Consider the following 17,916-nt stretch of genomic DNA (forward strand, 5'->3'; position numbering starts at 1 on the left):
GTGCCACGCAAACAAGCATTAACCTTAATGCTGCATTGGCACAGTGCATGCAAACATCCACTTGTTTTTAGCACAGCATTTTCTTTCTATGCGAGTATCACACTACTCAGATCTTTCCCCTAAGCACACTTTAATATAACAGAAACTCTGGTAATTATGGCAAAAATAGGGGCAACAATTTCAGCTGTCAGTCATCCCTGGAGAAAAAGTAAATATGGTAGAGAGCATGAAGCTACGAAGGAAAAAATATGCGTTCTATCCTGCTTACTTCCCCTCATCCGTGGATGGAGCTGGAAGCTCGGAGCCGCGGCTCGGGCACCGCCCGCTGCTCAGAAAGGGCAATTCCGAAGGAAGCCTCGTAGAGAACTCAACTACCAGTCCCCAATACAGATCTGGGCTGGATCACCCTTCAAAGGAACCGGGCATGTTTCAGGCTCTACCAACAGGTTTCCTTCCCAGCTTGCACGGGACGCGGCCTCGCCCGTCCCCGCCGCGGCTGGGCCCGGTGCCCGCCCGCGCTCCGAGCCCGTCCTGCCCCGCGCACCCCACAGTGCGCTCTGCCCCGCGGCGCGACCCTGGGAGGGCCCCGCCGGGGCCGCCACAGCGGCGGTGTCCCCTTGCTCCTCTCCGGGATACACGGCCTCTCTCCGCCCGGACGAGGGCAAGTGCGCCCGTGTGGGGCTGCTCTTCTCACTGTCCGCCTAAGCAGTGGAAGCACCATGCTCCTGCCCAAGACACCCCGTGTCCGCCCGATGAAAGGACCCCGGCAACGCTCTGAGCCCCATGGGGGTGCGGGGCAGGGCCGAGCCCCATGGCGGGGAGGAGGAGCAGGAGCAGCCGCAGCCGGGATTGGGGCTCGCCGGCACCGCCCGGCCGGTCGGGGGGGAGGAGGCGGCGGGAGGAGGAGCGGTGGCGCGGACCGCAGCGAGCTGGCGGGGCTCGGCGCGGCGGTCCCTGAAGATGGCGGCGGCGGAGCCGGGTGCTGCTCCGGGCAGCGGGAGCTGCGCTCCAGCGGGTGGCGGCTCCGTGCCTGTCCTTTTCTGCTTCTCGGTTTTCGCGCGGCCCTCCAGCGTGCCCCACGGCGCTGGCTACGAGCTGCTGATCCAGAAGTTCCTCAGCCTCTACGGGGACCAAATAGACATGCACCGTAAGTTCGTGGTGCAGCTCTTCGCCGAGGAGTGGAGCCAGTACATCGACCTGCCGAAGGGCTTCCTGGTCAACGAGCGCTGCAAGGTGCGCCTGGTCCCGCTGCAGATCCAGGTGAGAGCGGCCGCCACAGGTGCGTGTGTGCAACCCGTCCCGTCCCGCCGCGGCGGGCCCCGGCCCCTTCGGGGAGAAGTGAGGGATCCTGGAGCCGGCTGGGACCGTGGGCGCAGTCCCCACAGCCCGCGCTCACTTGTCTCTCCGTGGAAACTTTTGGTTTCCCAAGCCGGGGAGGCAGGTGCGGTTTGCGCCACGCGCGTGTGGTTTACCGGGCTTTGCCTTCGGCTCGCCAGAACTTACTGGGCGTCATGAATGGGAAGACAAGTCAGGTCGCTGAAGTAATCAATGCTCTCCGTTAAATCAGGTGGCTGGTCATACCCGGCCTTAGCCGCGGGTAATGCTGCGAGGTGGAGAGTGCCAGTAAAGTGGGCTCTGCCAGAGCTCGGTATCTTGGCTTGTAGTTCATCAGGACCTCTGTATCCCTCTTTGGCTCAAAAAGCTCTTTCTGATATGCAGGTCTATAGCTTGGTAGTTCTGTAGCCACAAACCAGGAAGCCAGACTGCCAGATAGATGCAGTTACGTGTGCTTTCCTATGAAGATACTTTTATGCCCGCTAGAGATTGGTGCAAGTTGTGCTCTAATACTTCCACTCAAAACACATTGATTCTTCCTTTCTCCTGTATCTAAGAATTCAACTTAAAAAAACCCCACAAACCAAAACAGACCCCAGGATTAAACCCCACATCATTGCTGTTTTCATTCAGAACACTTTAAAAAAATTATAATTAGGAAATTTTAGTTTGCCTAGCCAACACTTCTCAGATGTTGGAAAAGTGTTATCATGAGAGCTGAAACATTGCTTGTCTTCTCTTAATGTTTTCAGAAATGTCTAATTAATCCTGTTTGTAAACTCTGCTTATCATAGTGTCTTGTATGCATAAACTCTCAAGGTGGTCTGTTTGCTTTCACTGTACATTAAGGGTGCCTTTGGCATCTTTTATTCTTTATGTATGGAAAGAATGGTTAAGAAGAGCAAATTAGTTTAATAAATTCTTAGCACATCATATACACTCATTATATTCAGTTTAAAACTTTTCTGTTTCTGTGTTGTAATTTATGGGGGCCCAATCAGAAAAACTGGAAAGGAATAGTCTTTCCAGCTTGCAGAAAGAGTTGTTATAGATGTTAATGGAAGCAAGGATTTTAAAAACAGAATTTGGGTATTCTGGGCATATAACAGTGTTTCAGGTCAAAATTTGGTTCTCATTTGTGCATGCAGATCACTACTCTGCAAAGACTCCCTTGCAGATGCCTTCTGCACTGAAACTGTAAATGCAGCTCAAGCATTTGTAGCAGGACATACGTCTTGGAATAAAGGTCAGTACTGAGACAAGGATACATCACTCCCAGGGTGCAAATGCGCTATACAGCTTTGACTGCAGGGATTCAGGATGAACCAGTATTTTATGCATTATTGCCTATTTGATTGCCTACTTACACCAATACTGTTGCAGTTCTGTTGCAGCTGTTGATATGAAAAGGATGGTATTTGTGGGTTATTCCTTGATATGTTTTAGCAGCTGTGAATGAGCTGAAGATGTCTCAAATGAGACATCACAATGGTGTCGGTCAGCTTGCCTTAAGCCAGAGACAGGTGCTCAGAGATCACTTGTTTGAGAAACATTTGGTATGATACAGACACAGCTGAGCTTTTAAAGACCTTTAGGACTTAGTGATGGGAATATTAAACTTTCTGTGTATTCATTCAGGCATTGCCACTATTATATGCCATTTTTTCCTTCCCTCCCGCTTTTTCTCCCTCCCTTCCTCCATGATTTATCTGCAGTTACACACAACATTGATTTGTCAACTCTGTGCGTGGCATAGTCAGTGGAATCACTGTTTTGGATGTACGTTTCAAGAGGGACAACTTTTGTTTGCTGATGTGATTAGACTTTCATATTTAGAAAGATATTTCTGGTTTAAAATTAAAATTCAGAGATGCTAGCAGCTGTATCACTAGACAATAATTTCAGAGTTTTTATATGCATGTTTTATGAGGTATATGTATGCATTTAGTTGGAGGTAGGATTTTTAACCTTTAAGGCAGCTAATCTCTGGTATGTTATCCTTCCATTTTTATTCCTGTGCAGGCCTGTCATAGAAGGATGCCTTTTGGTATAATAGCTCACAGAATGTCAGCATCAAATGATGTTCGACTGGGCTGTTTCAATTTCTTGTCCCTGCAGCTGAGGGGGGCAGTAATCTCATGGAGGAATTACCATATGCTGCCCTTGGAAAGCCACTCCATGAACTCATTTCAAAGCTTGATCTGTACAGGGACGTTTGCTCATTCATTGTTTTATGCCTTTGTACCATCCTCATATATGTACATTTGTTTGGTCCAGATGTCCTGACACGAAACAGTCACTTAAGCTTTTGATGGCCATGCAGCATTAGGCAGGCTGGTGGGGGGCACTGCACTGTGATGTTCTGCCTGGCTGCCACTCCTCAACTCGAATCTCCTCCACCCAGTCATGCAGTGGACAGGGACATTTCCTCAAGCCTCTCTCAAATGGAGGGACTGCATCTGCTTTTCATAAATAAAGTCTTATAAAAGTCTTTTAACAGGAGACTATAACATTTGTAGTTTGGGTGAAGCAATGCAGGACCGCTTTAATCACCTCTACATAGAGTAGAATAGTGCTATAAAAGTTATTGTATTTTCCTGTAGCGTTATTGTACCTGCTTTTGGAGGAGAGAAGTAAGGAAAAAGACTTTGGTGATATCCAAAGAAAAGACAGCTATATGCACATTACAGCTGTGTAATAGAGCAGTTTAGGCAGTTGCAAATACATAACCAAGAGAGACTATTTCACAGTTACTGTCATAACTTCAAGGTGACTTCTCCTCAGGAGGGCTTGTACTCTGTATTTACAAACTAGTAAACCTTAAGATACTGAAGCTAAAAGGGTAAAATTATTGCTGAAACCATTGCATAAAAGTATGTCTATTTCAGGATAGTTTTTTGAGACAGGTTGCTGTCTCAGTCATATCTGTCTTGAAGAAACTTCTGCTGAATGATAAGCTAAATAAAATATAACAATTAATACACAGATTTTCACTCTTATTGCATATACCTGATGTTACTCAGATAGTCTGGAGCTAGAACTAACTAAGTCAGGAACCCAAGTCCATTTTCTGAAGACCAGGAAAAGCCAAAGCACAAATTGCAGGGATTCTATTTGGGGGTTTTAGGGTGAAAGTACAATTTTTGATAAACTATTACATTCCTAAATAAATAAGTTTTTCAAAGTTTTTTGAAAAGCAGCATGTGGGACCTTAAAGAAGGGAGGGAAAAGGGGCTGAAAATACTGAAAGAGGATTTTTTTTCTCTAATCCAGACTCCTTGTTTGTATATCTTTACTCTGTAACAAGCATTTTAGTAATTTTAAATTTTGCTGAAGACTTTTGTACCACATTAGTTATATGTACATCATGTGTTTTTTTAACTAAATCTGTCCTTTTAAAATGCTGAATTACATGTAAAAGGCTGCACATTAGCTTAGCATAAGATAAATATTTATTTTTCTAAATTGAAATACTTGTAACCTGTTTTTCTCTTAAAATACATCAAACTGAATTGATCCTTTTTTAACATTTGAAATATAGCAGCAAAGTACAACTGAATCTTACCAATTTTCTTTGAGAAATACAGAAGAAAAGGTGGTAGCTTCTTTTTGTTGTCTCTTTTGTGCCATTCTTGAAATACCAAGGTTGCAACATCCCCCAGTCTGCCCTTTTAGTATGTAACCTTTAGTAGGTGACATGATATTTATGACGTCACTAGTGATGTCAAATGGGGTTATTTCTTTGCTTCCAGTTTCTTGTTCATTACAAATACTGTGAGGAAATTTCATTTTGTAAGTCTCATGATTTCCTGGACTTTGAACAGGTAAAGAACCGATAAAAAGCCAGTCAGTATATGTGAATATTTTTGTAAAGCTGAACCTATAATTATAGTACTTCATCTCAATCACATTTTTGTCTGATTAATAATAATAATAATAATAATCAGCAGAGATGATAAATAGATGTGGAAAAGCACCTCTCCTTTCCCACCTAGGTCTTTTCTAGAGTAGGATTTAAAGCTGTATGTAACTCGTGACAGCATACCTTTAAATCCTGGTCTGGACAAGGTCCTAGACTTCTTTAGCTGGGTAAAAGAGCTGCATCAGGTTACTTGACCATTTGATGTACCTATTCTGGTTGTGCTGTGGGTAACCTTCAGCTGGAGGACAGAAAATCCTAACTAAGAGAAATGAAGTGCAACAAGTGGAAATGCTTATGTACTGTTGAGGGGAACTTCAGGTCATTTGGGTTTTGATGGTTTTTTTTTTTTTTTACGTTTATTTTGAGTTCAAGTTGTTTAATGGTATTGTGGCTGAGTAGATGTAATATGCAGGGTGGATTCAGGCAGATACTGTGTGGCTGCAGTGACTCACAGTCCTTGCCCAGCTTGCCTCTTTCTGCAGTGAACTCAAACAGGTGTTGATGTGCCAGCCCAGGTTTGATGTTTAGGTGTAGTTTTGCCCTCACCCCAGCTCTTTGGGATGTCGCACTGGGGAAGCCTGGGTGATTTTCACTGCCAGATGTGAAGTGGAAATGTCACAGCATTCTTGTAGATGGGGAGGATGGCATTGAAAGCAAGTGAGTTGTAGGATTTATGTGGCCCACTAAAGAACTAGTAAACTAAACCTTTCCTTTATACATAGCAAATACTTACATGAATTTATTTATGGACTCTGTTAGCTACTATTTATGAAACTTAATTTCAAACTGCTTTCTGCTGCACTCTGCCCTGCCCACATCTGGTCTCCCATGTAACACCAGCAAGTGTTACTCTTTGATCTTAGCCTCTCTTTCTTCCAGTTTCCTCTTGTTCTGCCACAATTCAGACTGCAAGCTAATCAGAAATAAATAAGAAAATCAATATATGAATTATTTGTGTTAGACTTTGTTAAAGCGTTTATTTAGCAAATATACAATTGACACAACTTTATTTTAGAGAGCTGCTGGCATGAATCTGAAGGCATAAATTAAATCATATGAAACCAACTTGACAGTAAAGAAAAGCAGATATAGTGCTTTTGCTCCAGCTCCCTGTGCTTCTTGACATAAACATATGAGATTCCGTGAAAGTCTATAGTAAGAATACTCTGTGGCTTGAAAGACAGTCAGTTTTCTTCTGCACTTCACTGCCAAATCAGAATAAAATTGTATTGTGCTCTATAAAATGGCTTTCAAATCCACTGTTTTTAATTATTCCATTGTTCTTCTCCTTGACAAAACTTAGGGCAAATACTGTTTTTGCAGAAGTTCCCAGGCTGGAAGGAGCTGCAAGCATCTGAAAAAGCAGACTTCAGGTATTTCAGGACAAGCTGGAAAAACTGGGTGCAATAAGATGCATTTCAAAATGGAAGTAGCAATGTAGAAATAATCAGCTACACAAACAGAAGATGAGGGAGAGTTCAGGGGATGATTTATAAGTCTAAAATATACCTCAGGAGTCTAAGTGTCATCCATTATGAAAAGAGCAAATACTGTACTGGAAAGTACAGAATAAACAGGGCCTGGAAGGGCTGTGAATTGGCTGATATTTGAGGCTCTGCTAGAGCAGTGAAGTAGTATGGGCAGAGAAACACTGTTGTGATAGTAGTATTGAGTGCCTCATTCCAGACTGCAATTTGAAAATTACCCCAGGGAGGACCATGAAAACAATTTGTAGGAAGAAATACTAAAAGCATTAGATACGTTTTAGAACAAGGAGTGGGAAAGGAAGGCCTAAAGGGAGACCTAAAGCTCTGATTCTTAAGGTCTGGTAATAAGTTCTGCACGTGGTTATCCATGTGAGGGAGGGTTGTAATGCTCTTGTGTTTCAAATTCACTGTGGACCTAACTGTAAGTAATAATCATAAATGTGAGCAAAGGAGGTATGGATGAGAAAACACTGAGAGGCAAAGGTAACAGAGCTGTGGGATGGGTTTTACAAGAGTTCTGTCTCTGATGGGTCAGACCATGTGGTCATCTCTGAAGAACATTATTTATGTTTGTTTGATCCTTCCGTAGGGGAAGACTATGCTGCTTCTTGAAGACTTTCCAACTCTATTCACATTTGTTCCTCTGCTAGGGGTGGTGGTGCCATCTGCTGCACTGGCAGAGGAAGGTGCATATAGTAGATTAACTTCGTGTTGGTCATTCTGTAGTCCATGATGGTTTGTGGTTCAGACAGATGTTAAAAAATTACAGAATTACAGAATCAGTTAGACTATAAAAGACCTCTGAGATTGAGTCAAGCCTATAACTGAACCCTGCCATATCAATTAGAGCATGGCGCCAAATGGTACCTCCAGTCTTTCCTTCAATGCCTTCAGCGACAGCGCCTCCACCACCTCCCTGGGAGCCCATTCTAATATCTAATCTCCCTTTCTGTGAAGAAATTCTTCCTAATGTCCAACCTAAACCTCCTCTGGTGCAGCTGTTAAAGTGATGGAAAGATTTAAAGGAGAAAATGATAGTCTTTGCTTGTCATATAAATGCTAAGACAAAATGGCACAGTAGGAACCACACTTATAAATATTATTTATTCCATTTTTTTTGTTTTTATTGCTTAGCAGTAGGAAAGTTAAATGTCATGATTGGCTTCTGTGATGGTAGTAAGTGCCAGAGCTGGAATGGGTCACAGTATGTGTTCCCTGTGGTGTTGAATTGTACATTAATACTGCCTGCCAACTGCCTTTTTCATTGTTCAGGCAAATGATGTGGTATGATGGATGGTATTCAAGAACAAGGTGGCTATTTAATTTTATGTCAAATCTTTCTTGGTCCCAGACCTCATTCATTACCTGGTGTAGAGTTGCAGAAGTGTTACTTGGGAAAAGTATCTAGAGGCTGTCTTCCCTAGCCCCTTGGTCAAATCAGCTGCTGCATTGCTGAATACTGAAATCTCATAGGATTGAAAATCTCACATCTGTGGTAAATTTTTTCAGTGCAGCTGTATCTTCCTGGTGAAAAAGATTTCCCTAATGCCTGTTGTGATGCTCTTCTGTCTTCCTGTGGTATCAGTGAGCCCAGTGTTACATCATCTGCACTGTGGTTGTTACTGCATTTGCCTCTGTAACTGCTTGTATTAAGAGTGTTGCTGTTTGGCTCGCAAGGACTGGAGGAACCATGTTTATGAATGCTTGCTGCTTTGGCAGTAGTGGTGTAATGAATCTGAGAATTGAGGGAATTTAGTATTTGCAATTGTTAGCATACAAGTAATTTTCCCAACAGTTTGAACAGGCCATTGCATGTGTTTAAGCATTGCTATTATTAAGCATGGCCTTGGGAATTGAGATCAGCATCATTTTACTCTGGAGACATGTGGTGAATCAGTGAAAGTTTTGGAATGAATATTTATCAATTCCCAATTCCTTTGTGGTGAGTTGACCTTGGCTGGCCACCACGTGCCCACCAAACTGCTCCATCAGTTGTCCTCAGTAGGACAGAGGGGAGAAAATATGACCAAGAAGCTTGTGCATCAAGATAAGGACAGAGAGGAATTTTGCCAATTACTGTCATAGAAAAAACAGACTTGGGGAAGTCAGTTTGATATAGTGCTAATCAATAACCAAGTGAAATAATCAGAAATAAGAACAAATGTAAAAACACCTCTTCCCTATGCCTCCCTTCTTCCCTGGTTTAGCTCTAGTTCCAACTTCTCTACCTCTTCCCTTCAAGCAGCACAGAGGGATGGGGAATGGGGTTTGTGGTCAGTTCATAAAACTTCACCTCTCCCACTCATTCTTTTCACACTCTTCCCCTGCTCCAGAGAGGGGTCCCTCCTGTGTGAGATAGTATGTAATGAACTTCCCAAATATGCATCCTTCCCACAGGCTGCATTCCTCCCCAGACATTCTGCACATGGGCTCGACAGTCACAGGTCACTTCAGAGAGTCACTAAAGTGGGGCCCTTCAGTGTCTCAGCCTTCTTTAAGGCATATTGCAGGCCTTCTTCAAGGCTGTGCTGTGGGGTCCTCCATGGACTGCAGGTGGATTTCTGTTCCACTGTGGAAGCCCATGGGCTCCAGGGGCACAGTTGCCTCACCCTGGTCTGCACCAGGAGCTGCTGGGGAATCTCTGCTCCAGCACTTGGGGCATCTCCTGCCTCTCCTTCTACACTGACCTTGGTGTCTGAAGTGCTCTTTCTCCCACATATTCTCACCCTCCTCTCACAGCTGCTGTTGGACAGTGGGTTTTTTTACCCTTTCTTAAATATGTTAGCATAGAGTTGTCACCAGCATCACTGATGTAGCAGATCTGTCTTGGATTCAGCTGGCATTAGTGCTCTCTTGACATGAGGCTGTTTCTGGCATCTCACAAAAGCCACCCTTACAGCCTCCCCTCACTACCAAAACCTTGCACATTAACCCAATACACCTGCAGTCTTCCGAAATACATTCTTTTACAGATTTTGTAATTTTGTTTAAGTTTAAAACATTACAACCTCAGATTGCAGAAAATGAAGTGTATATAATTAATGGGTACTTCCCAGAAGCTCTTTATTCAGTTCGATTTATCTGTCTGCTGAAAAGCTCCTGAATGGACGTAATTTCTCTTGAGTTGCCTTACAACTAAATGATAGTTCGTAGCTCTTTTCTTTTCCCTGTAGCTTCCATCTGAAGCCCTATACTTTGGTTCGACCGGTAGTGCAAGTAATTTATTTATAAAAATACAAAGCACTCTTTCTAAGTGTAAGAAAGTTAAGTATTTGCTTTATTTTTCTTATCCTCTCCCTTCTACCCTACTTGGTACCTTGTATGAGGGAAACTCTAGGAGATTACTTTTGTCATTAAAATGCATTCAGTTTGGTTTCTAATATTTACAGTCTCCTCTACTTTCTTTCTAGCCTTGGACTTTGATCAGACTTGTGCAAAAAGATGTCATAGACAAATCAAATTGACTACACAATGGAAGTATTGAAAATATATGTACATACAATATCTGAAAGCAAGTGGAAGTATGAATTTTTTAAACTTTAATTTATCCTGAGTCTATTTGAGTTCCAAGAATTGTGGATTTAAAAATGAATTTGAAGAGTTAATTTTGCTTTTGGTACTTTTTTTTTTTTGCTATTATTTAGGTGGTGTGTTCCTCTGCCCCCCTTCGGAGTTCAGAAATATCCGTGTACATTTATGTGGAATTCTGCTTCCCACCTAATAAAATCGTGATTAAAAATTGATGACTATACTGTACTGTTCAGTATCAGCTATTCATTTTACTTCAGAAACATACCAAAATTAGGCTTGAAAAACTTGTCTCCTATTTTGACTCAAAGTAACATAAATCCATAATCTAGCAGATGTATTGCAAACTCTTCCTCATTCTGCTGCATTTCTGAAGGGATATCCACTGCCATGGAAAACATTACCTTTTTTTCTTTTTTTCAGATTACTACTTTGGGCAACCTGACACCCTCAAGCACTGTTTTTTTCTGTTGTGACATGCAAGAGCGATTCCGGCCTGCTATCAAATACTTCGGTGATATCATCAGCGTGGGCCAACGACTGGTATGTTGTAGTGAGTTTTGATCACTCATTGCGAACTTTTTTTATTATTTTACTTACAGTCTAACTATTACTTAGTATTAGATAATAACAATGTCTTTGTTATTGTTGTTCTATGTTGTCTTTTTTTTCCTTTTTTTGAAAATGTTTTTCTCTCTGTCCTCTTACAGCTCCAAGGTGCACGGCTCTTGGGAATTCCAGTTATTGTCACTGAACAGTATCCCAAAGGTCTTGGCAGCACTGTGCAAGAAATTGATTTAACAGGAGCTAAACTTGTGCTTCCCAAGACAAAATTTTCAATGGTGTTGCCAGAAGTTGAAGCGGCATTAGCAGAGATCCCTGGTGTCCGGAGTATTGTCCTCTTTGGAGTAGAAGTAGGTGCATTGCAATTCTTACACTGGTTTATGGTAATGTTTATTGGCCCTCAAAGGGGCATCACTTTGTGTAATTAAAACAAACCAACTCAATTTATATAATTTATGTTACTTAGAGCTTAGATATCCTCTACAGAATAAATTAATTTTGTGTTGTCATTAATATTATCTCATTAAAGAATTTGAGATGAGATACTTGTAAACTACAGGCACTTGTCACAATCTTAACTGGCATTTAAAATGCATATTGAGTTCCCTCATACTGCCAGGGGTAGAAAAATACATATTTGCACTCTAATTAATTATGTACTCTAATTTGTGATCGTGTGACTTTCATTTCATAATAATGGTTTGTTGGTGGGTTTTCTGCCTTTGATTTCTCCCCTGTAGACTCATGTCTGTATCCAGCAAACAGCATTGGAATTAATTGGCAGAGGTCTGGAAGTTCATATTGTAGCTGACGCCACCTCATCAAGAAGTATGATGGACAGAATGTTTGCTCTTGAAGTAAGTTTCTTAGTCGGGGCTTTCTTCACCTTGGGTTGGTATGTTAAGTTCTCTGCTTATTGTAGGCTAACAAGGAATTTCTATGGACAAAGCAGTGGATAAAAGTAGATTTGAGAAGAGATGAGTACTCTGATTCTTAAAATAGCATTAAAAATGGAGAAGAAGTACTGGCTTTTTTTAATCTCCTTGAATTATAATCTAATATGCATAACCCAGTTTGGAATGTTTGGAATTTAACAGTGATTTTTCCATACAATATAGATTGCTCTGTATAACATTAGTATTTTAGCATATCCCTTTATGCAGTGTTATCTCTACAGCAGAGTAAAAGTGCTATAAAGCTTTTGGCTTTGTTGTTCCAAAGATTATTTATTCAGGTGTTGAAATTCTTGAAGTGCAATGAAATACAGTATGTGATCCTGTTCAAATCTCCTTGTACCTCTGTCCCTCCTCCTGCTTTTCCTCATCAGTGCAAATTAAAGTTTAATCGCAAGACCCTGATTATAGTAAACATTCCCCTCCCCCCTGCTTTTAGGAGCTTAGGCAAAGTAAATGTTGAGAAAGTGGAGATAAATGTAACAAGAAGATTTAAAAGCACATACAACTATGTTGTAGCAAATTCATTCAAATGATTTTTTGATGGTGTACTCCTAATTTGCCCACAGGCATCACTGTTGAAAGTCAAAACCTGATACATACATTAAGTATTGCAATTTTTTGCCTCAGGCCCTAATAATTATTTGAAGTAGAAACTAATGATAACCACAGCATGTTATGCTTTTTCATAGATTTTGAGAAGACTTAATTTCTTAAAGGCTAAAGAGAAATCCCCAGCACACAGTGATTGATGAAACCCGTGACTTTGATTAAGTGGAAACCTAATGTCAACTGTCACATAGAGCATAGGGACACACACAGAGTACAGGAGTGACTGAAGTCATGGACTTCCCAAATCAATGTGGTGCAGCAGCAGTAGGAGACAAAACAAATATAGAAAACCTGAAATCTGTTGGCCTTACTGTGGCCTTATTGTGACCTTATTATGGCCTTATTGTGTATGTTTTTGTACATTTATTACTTACAATGTGTCTGTAAGCATAGAAGTTGGACCAATGTAATAAAGGTTAAAAGAGTGACTAGCTAGCTTTGCTTTACTTTCTAGGCAAAAAGGTATTGATCTTAGAAGTGTGATTGCTTGCAAAAGCTGTAAATTTTTCCATTTTTGGTAACCTTTTGGTACACCTTTGCAATGTGTTCTCAGTAAGCAAAAGAAAGCGTTTTTCTGTAGTCCCTTGTGTTGTCAGTCATTACAATATGAGTGAGCCAACACTTGCTGTGCGGAGTTCAGCCAGCAGCAACACCTTCTCTGCTGCACATGGCAGCAGCACATATCAACATTGTCGGCTTCTTGTGTTACAGAGCCTCACTTAAAAGTGTTACCAAGGGGTGTGGGCTAGAGCAAGCAAGACATGGGCATGCTTGGGAGGAGGAGACCAGGAGAAACAGACATGTATTGGGCATGTCCTTAATCCTGATTGACTGTGGCATTATGGGGGAAGTGGGCAACGTACCAAAGTCTTGGGTAATCCTGCTTTAGTTTCACCATACAGCTCACAGTTCCTAGTCACATTCTTTTAATAAATGAGTCTAACATTGTCTCTTGTGCAAACTTAGGCAAGCTGGTGAGCTGAGGTGAGCTTTATTGACCAGGGTTCTTGGATCCTTTTCCATACCTTTCTGGGAAGATGAATGTAACATTTGCCTTTTCACAATAACACAGCCCTTCTCTATTCACAGTCACCTTTCAAGAATAATAAAGAGGGACTTTGCAGTGATAACCTCAGCAGCCCCAAATAACTCCCATCAGTTACTGGGAGTTACATCAGTAACTCCCTGCCCCTTCAGTTCTCCACATTTCCCATCACATAGCATGTGTTTTGATTGTGCTGGTGATGAATATACAAATATTTGAGTGGGTGTACTAGGAAGTGCAATTTGACTTAATTGGTAATGAAAGCATTCACGTCTCCTTGGATAACAGGTTGTTTCCACTTCTGTTGTGTGCTTAAAAATGACAGCAGGCAACAACTTCTCATTAAAAAAACCCTCAGAAACAAAAAAATCTTGAAACTTTCATTGATGAAATAACTCAACCCAAAAGTTCAAGGATGTGACTATTCTGAATCTTTGTTGTTCCAAAGAGTATGACTATTCTGAATCTGCCAAGTCTGATGAAGATGTCCTATGCCAGTGCTTGGTCTCAGATTGAGACAGCTTCGTCTGCTTCTGCTGGATTTCTTTTCTGTTCTTTGTCTTTTCTACTTTTTTCTGCAGTGTGGATGTAACATACTGTCGATACGTTCCTTCTCAAAGACTCTCTTCTAAGAAAACTTGTGATTTCCTTGGAAATCATCCAATATACTTAGCAAATGTATCTCTTATTTTCTGCTAATCTAAAATTTATAAAAATAATATCTAGTCCTAGAGAAGATATGAGGCAATGCCAGCCTCTTTTGAAATGTTATGGTGTGTTTTGCTTTTAAAGAGAAGGTGTTCTCTCTTTTCAATCAACATTTCACAGATAGAAATGATTTTTTAAGGGTCTAGATTTTTTTCTCATCCATGCTAGTTAAAACCAAAACCTTTGTATTCTTGGAGAGGCTCATGTTGAAAACATTGCCATAATATTTCGTATTAATTTTTCTGTTTTTCTTCTTTTTTGTATGCATGTGAATTTTAACAAATATGGTTCTACTGAGTAGGAGAGCTGAGGAAAGTAGTTACTTTGTTTCAGTGTAAGAACGTTGAGAGGCTTGTTGCTGTAATGGCAAGTAGGAAGTATTGAATTCAGTAAATCCAATGTTGTTAGTTTGTTTTTATGTGGACTGTAGTTACATATACTTTACTGGTTGGTCCCTTAAAGTTAGTAACTTTCACCCATCAGTTGGTTTGTAATTGAAGAGCTGGAAAGTTTGGAGCTTCTCTTTACTTTAATGATTACAGTTGAAACCTGTATGTACATATGTCTGTTCTCAGCCACTTGCCCTCCCTTAGCCCTTTCAGGATCCCATTAGATTTGGTGGAGCATGCAGCTGAGTAGAGGATGAGAGAGGTAAAGCTGACTCTATGAAGAGGTTTACTGCCAAAGCATCTGTATGATGGCTGGGAAGATGATGGGGGGCATGGGTTGATCAGGTTTTGCTGAAGGTAACTTTGTTATGTAAGCAACAACCACAGTTTTAAAAGTCCAATAACTTTATAGTAAGTCCTGTACCTTGGGCTTCGTGAAGCCCAAGCCCTTTTGAGTTGCACACTTAAAAGATCTAGCAGACTTCGTTTGGTTTTGCTTTCTCTGCAGCTATATATTTTATCCTGTAGCCTGTGAGAACTGACTCTGGAGTTACTGTCTGTAATGAAATGTAGTAAACCCCATAGATTTAAGAAAAGCACCATGGAGAATATGAACAATAGGAATGCTGAAACAGCAAAAGAAAATTCCTGTTTCCCTGTCCTCCGCCCTTAACCTATCTCTGTAACCCTATAAGGCAATGTCATGTTAACCCCTTACCATTGGTCAAGCTTGGATCCTTTCCAACCCTATAAAAGAAGCATACTGTACCCCATTAGTTAGAAGAAAAAGAGCAGAGACCCTTCACGGACCTCCCCAAATAAAGCCATCTCCGTGGAACAGCCTGCGCCTTCTCCTTCTCCTCCCTCTCCATCTGCTGCAGCCTCAAGCCCGGGACACCGCTACCTAGCAAGCAAAGCTGAAATCCTGAGAGCTTGCTAATCACTATAGAGCTGATAATCACCATGCTTGCTGGATGGTAGCCCTGCGGCGTTGGCATGAGCGAGCTAGCTTCGGGCACCCGGTCCCTACCCAGGGACTGAGCTCCTGAGCCCTATTGCTCTGCTTTATGATAAGGCCAAATCAGAGGCTTTATTAAAGTGGCGGCCCAACGTGGGGCGAAACATCATTTAAAAAGAGCTGCTGTTGTACCAGTTTGATTTATAATGTCTGTAGAAGAGATTTTTCCTCTTTCTCCAGAGATTATTGCTACTAGTATGCTCTGTGGTCCAAAAGCTGAAGTAGTTGTACATAACAAGGACTAAGAGAGAAATTGTTACAATTTCTTGCTTAATGCTGTTAAGTTGGACCTTGCTATTTTATTTTTTTCCCCAGGCCTTTCATCTGCATGAGAGTGAAGAAAGCTGTCCTCTGGGTTATGCAAAGGGAAAGGGTTGTTATTAAGATGTGTGGGGCTGCTGCCTATTAAATCTGACTTGGGGAAAGAATCTAGTTCAAGTAGAAAGCCTTATTTGTAATCCAGGGCAGCCTTTTGCCATAGAAAAGTCTAAACTCTGTCAGTTTTTTGTCCTAGCTTTATAAATTATACCACTAAGTAATGCTGGAATGGAATTGACCGTGCTTTTGTTCATAGGAGATGTTTTTAAAAATGCATCTTTTCTTTCAAAATTCACTCATTCACATTTGCAAATACCTTACATGATTTCTCTCTGCTCTTTTATTTTTCAGCGTCTTGCACGTACTGGAATTATAGTTACTACTAGCGAAGCGATATTGCTGCAGCTGGTAGCTGATAAAGAACATCCGAAATTCAAAGAAATTCAAAATCTCATTAAGGCAAGCGCCCCTGAGTCAGGGCTCCTTTCCAAAGTTTAAAGCAGGTATGGAGAAAGCAGATCTCACTGTCCTCTTTACAGAGGAAGGAAGGCTATAAGCGCACATGTACATGTTCTTTTGCTCAAAGTTTGGTAGGAGTGTAAAAATAAAAATTGACATACTTGTGCTTGCCTTAGCAAAATTGTCTGGTTATATGTCTGGGTGCCAATATGTTCTGTTTAGTTACAGCTGTTAGAAGTTCTGAGTATTATAGGACCCTTTTGTTGTCAAATTTCTTTATTTAAAAAAATAAATTAACAGAGGTGCCTGCTAGTCTATACTATACACTGATTGTAACAGCTCAAAAAAATGCATATTTCTGTGACACCCCTTGATTGTGTGCTTTGCAATTGTTCTGTGATGTTCTGTTTTACTTTTGTATTAATAGAAGATAATTACTTGTTGGATAAATGTGATATGCTTTAATGTTCTATATAAATGAAGTATTTTATTAGGGCAAAAGTTAAAACTGAGTAAGATATATGACCTATATGTGCGATTTTGTTCTCTAGGATAAAATTTAAGCACTTTGAGGCAAGACACATAAATCAAGCAGAGCTGATGTTTGATTGCCCTAGGTAGCTGAAGTCTGCATCATGACTTTTGATTATGCTGAAATTGACTGCCCAAGGCTGTATTTTCCTTAAGTGTATACAAACAGAAGACTGTTGTGTAATGAGTTCTTTATAAACAACTGGTGTCAACTCCATCAGAACTTAGGAGTATTACCAAAGCTTTAAATTGGAAATGCTAAGGATGTTTAATAATGAAAACTTTACAGGTTCGTGTGCTAAATCTACTAATATGTTTAGATTTATTTTGCTTTGTTTTACCCCCTGTTTAGTTAGATTGAATAATTCTGTCTAATTTACTCAAGAGGGCTCTGAAAGAAGGTTTAGCCTCTTTCGAATTTTGTGCTTTTTTTGTGGTCTATAGTTGGGTGGAGTGTGAATAGAATTTGGTCTAAAAATATTCTTCAGAAAAATAGCATCTTTAACATAATGATATATATTTTTTTCTATCTAGAACTAATCTTTCAATAAGTGATTATTCATAAAGGCACTTCCTTCATGTTCTAGGGGATTAAACAATGTTGTATAAAGTTTACAGTGTGCCTGAGACATTTATTTTTTTTAAAGAGTACTAGAAGATGTCATATTAACCACTGATCTTTTTGGTAGAGAAGCTATTAAAGTATATGTATTGTTTTAAATTGCTTATTTTCCCTGCAAGATGGCGCTAAAAGAATTGTTTCATAAATAAAAATAATTTTAGTTGTTTCATATAACCTTTGTTCAAAAGAAATAAAAAGTTAACATTTGCTGTCTCTTTTTTGCTTGTGATATTTATTGTAGAGCAAATCCTGAAAGCTGTGTTTGACATGGACTTTATTCTAGTTTGTACAGCTGTAGAAGTTCTATGGATGTCATGGGAATTTTGTGTAAAGATCAAGGGTGGATAATGTTGAATGATTCTTGTCTTCAGCATCTAGTTACAGTGTTATTTAACACTCTAGAATATGAGGAATTAACATTATGC

General features: G+C 40.7%; 1 protein-coding gene across 1 annotated transcript; it reads left to right on the plus strand.

Moving 5' to 3' along the window:
- Positions 1-899: 899 nt before the first annotated feature.
- On the plus strand, positions 900-17,704 carry ISOC1 (isochorismatase domain containing 1). Its single transcript, XM_066568930.1, has 5 exons — positions 900-1,260; positions 10,696-10,815; positions 10,983-11,186; positions 11,577-11,693; positions 16,231-17,704. The coding sequence occupies exons 1-5, from the start codon at positions 961-963 to the stop codon at positions 16,375-16,377; spliced, it is 888 nt and encodes a 295-aa protein (XP_066425027.1). The 5' UTR covers positions 900-960; the 3' UTR covers positions 16,378-17,704.
- The last annotated feature ends 212 nt before the right edge of the window (positions 17,705-17,916 follow it).

Source organism: Molothrus aeneus, chromosome Z, assembly GCF_037042795.1.
Source record: "Molothrus aeneus isolate 106 chromosome Z, BPBGC_Maene_1.0, whole genome shotgun sequence".
Lineage (NCBI taxonomy): Eukaryota > Metazoa > Chordata > Aves > Passeriformes > Icteridae > Molothrus > Molothrus aeneus.

Bases quoted from the DNA above. Each gene is read 5' to 3' on its own strand.
- ISOC1 (XM_066568930.1), top strand. From the start codon at position 961: ATGGCGGCGGCGGAGCCGGGTGCTGCTCCGGGCAGCGGGAGCTGCGCT. The intron at 10,816-10,982 runs GTATGTTGTAGT...GTCCTCTTACAG, and splicing joins TCAGCGTGGGCCAACGACTG to CTCCAAGGTGCACGGCTCTT. The intron at 11,694-16,230 runs GTAAGTTTCTTA...TTTATTTTTCAG, and splicing joins ACAGAATGTTTGCTCTTGAA to CGTCTTGCACGTACTGGAAT.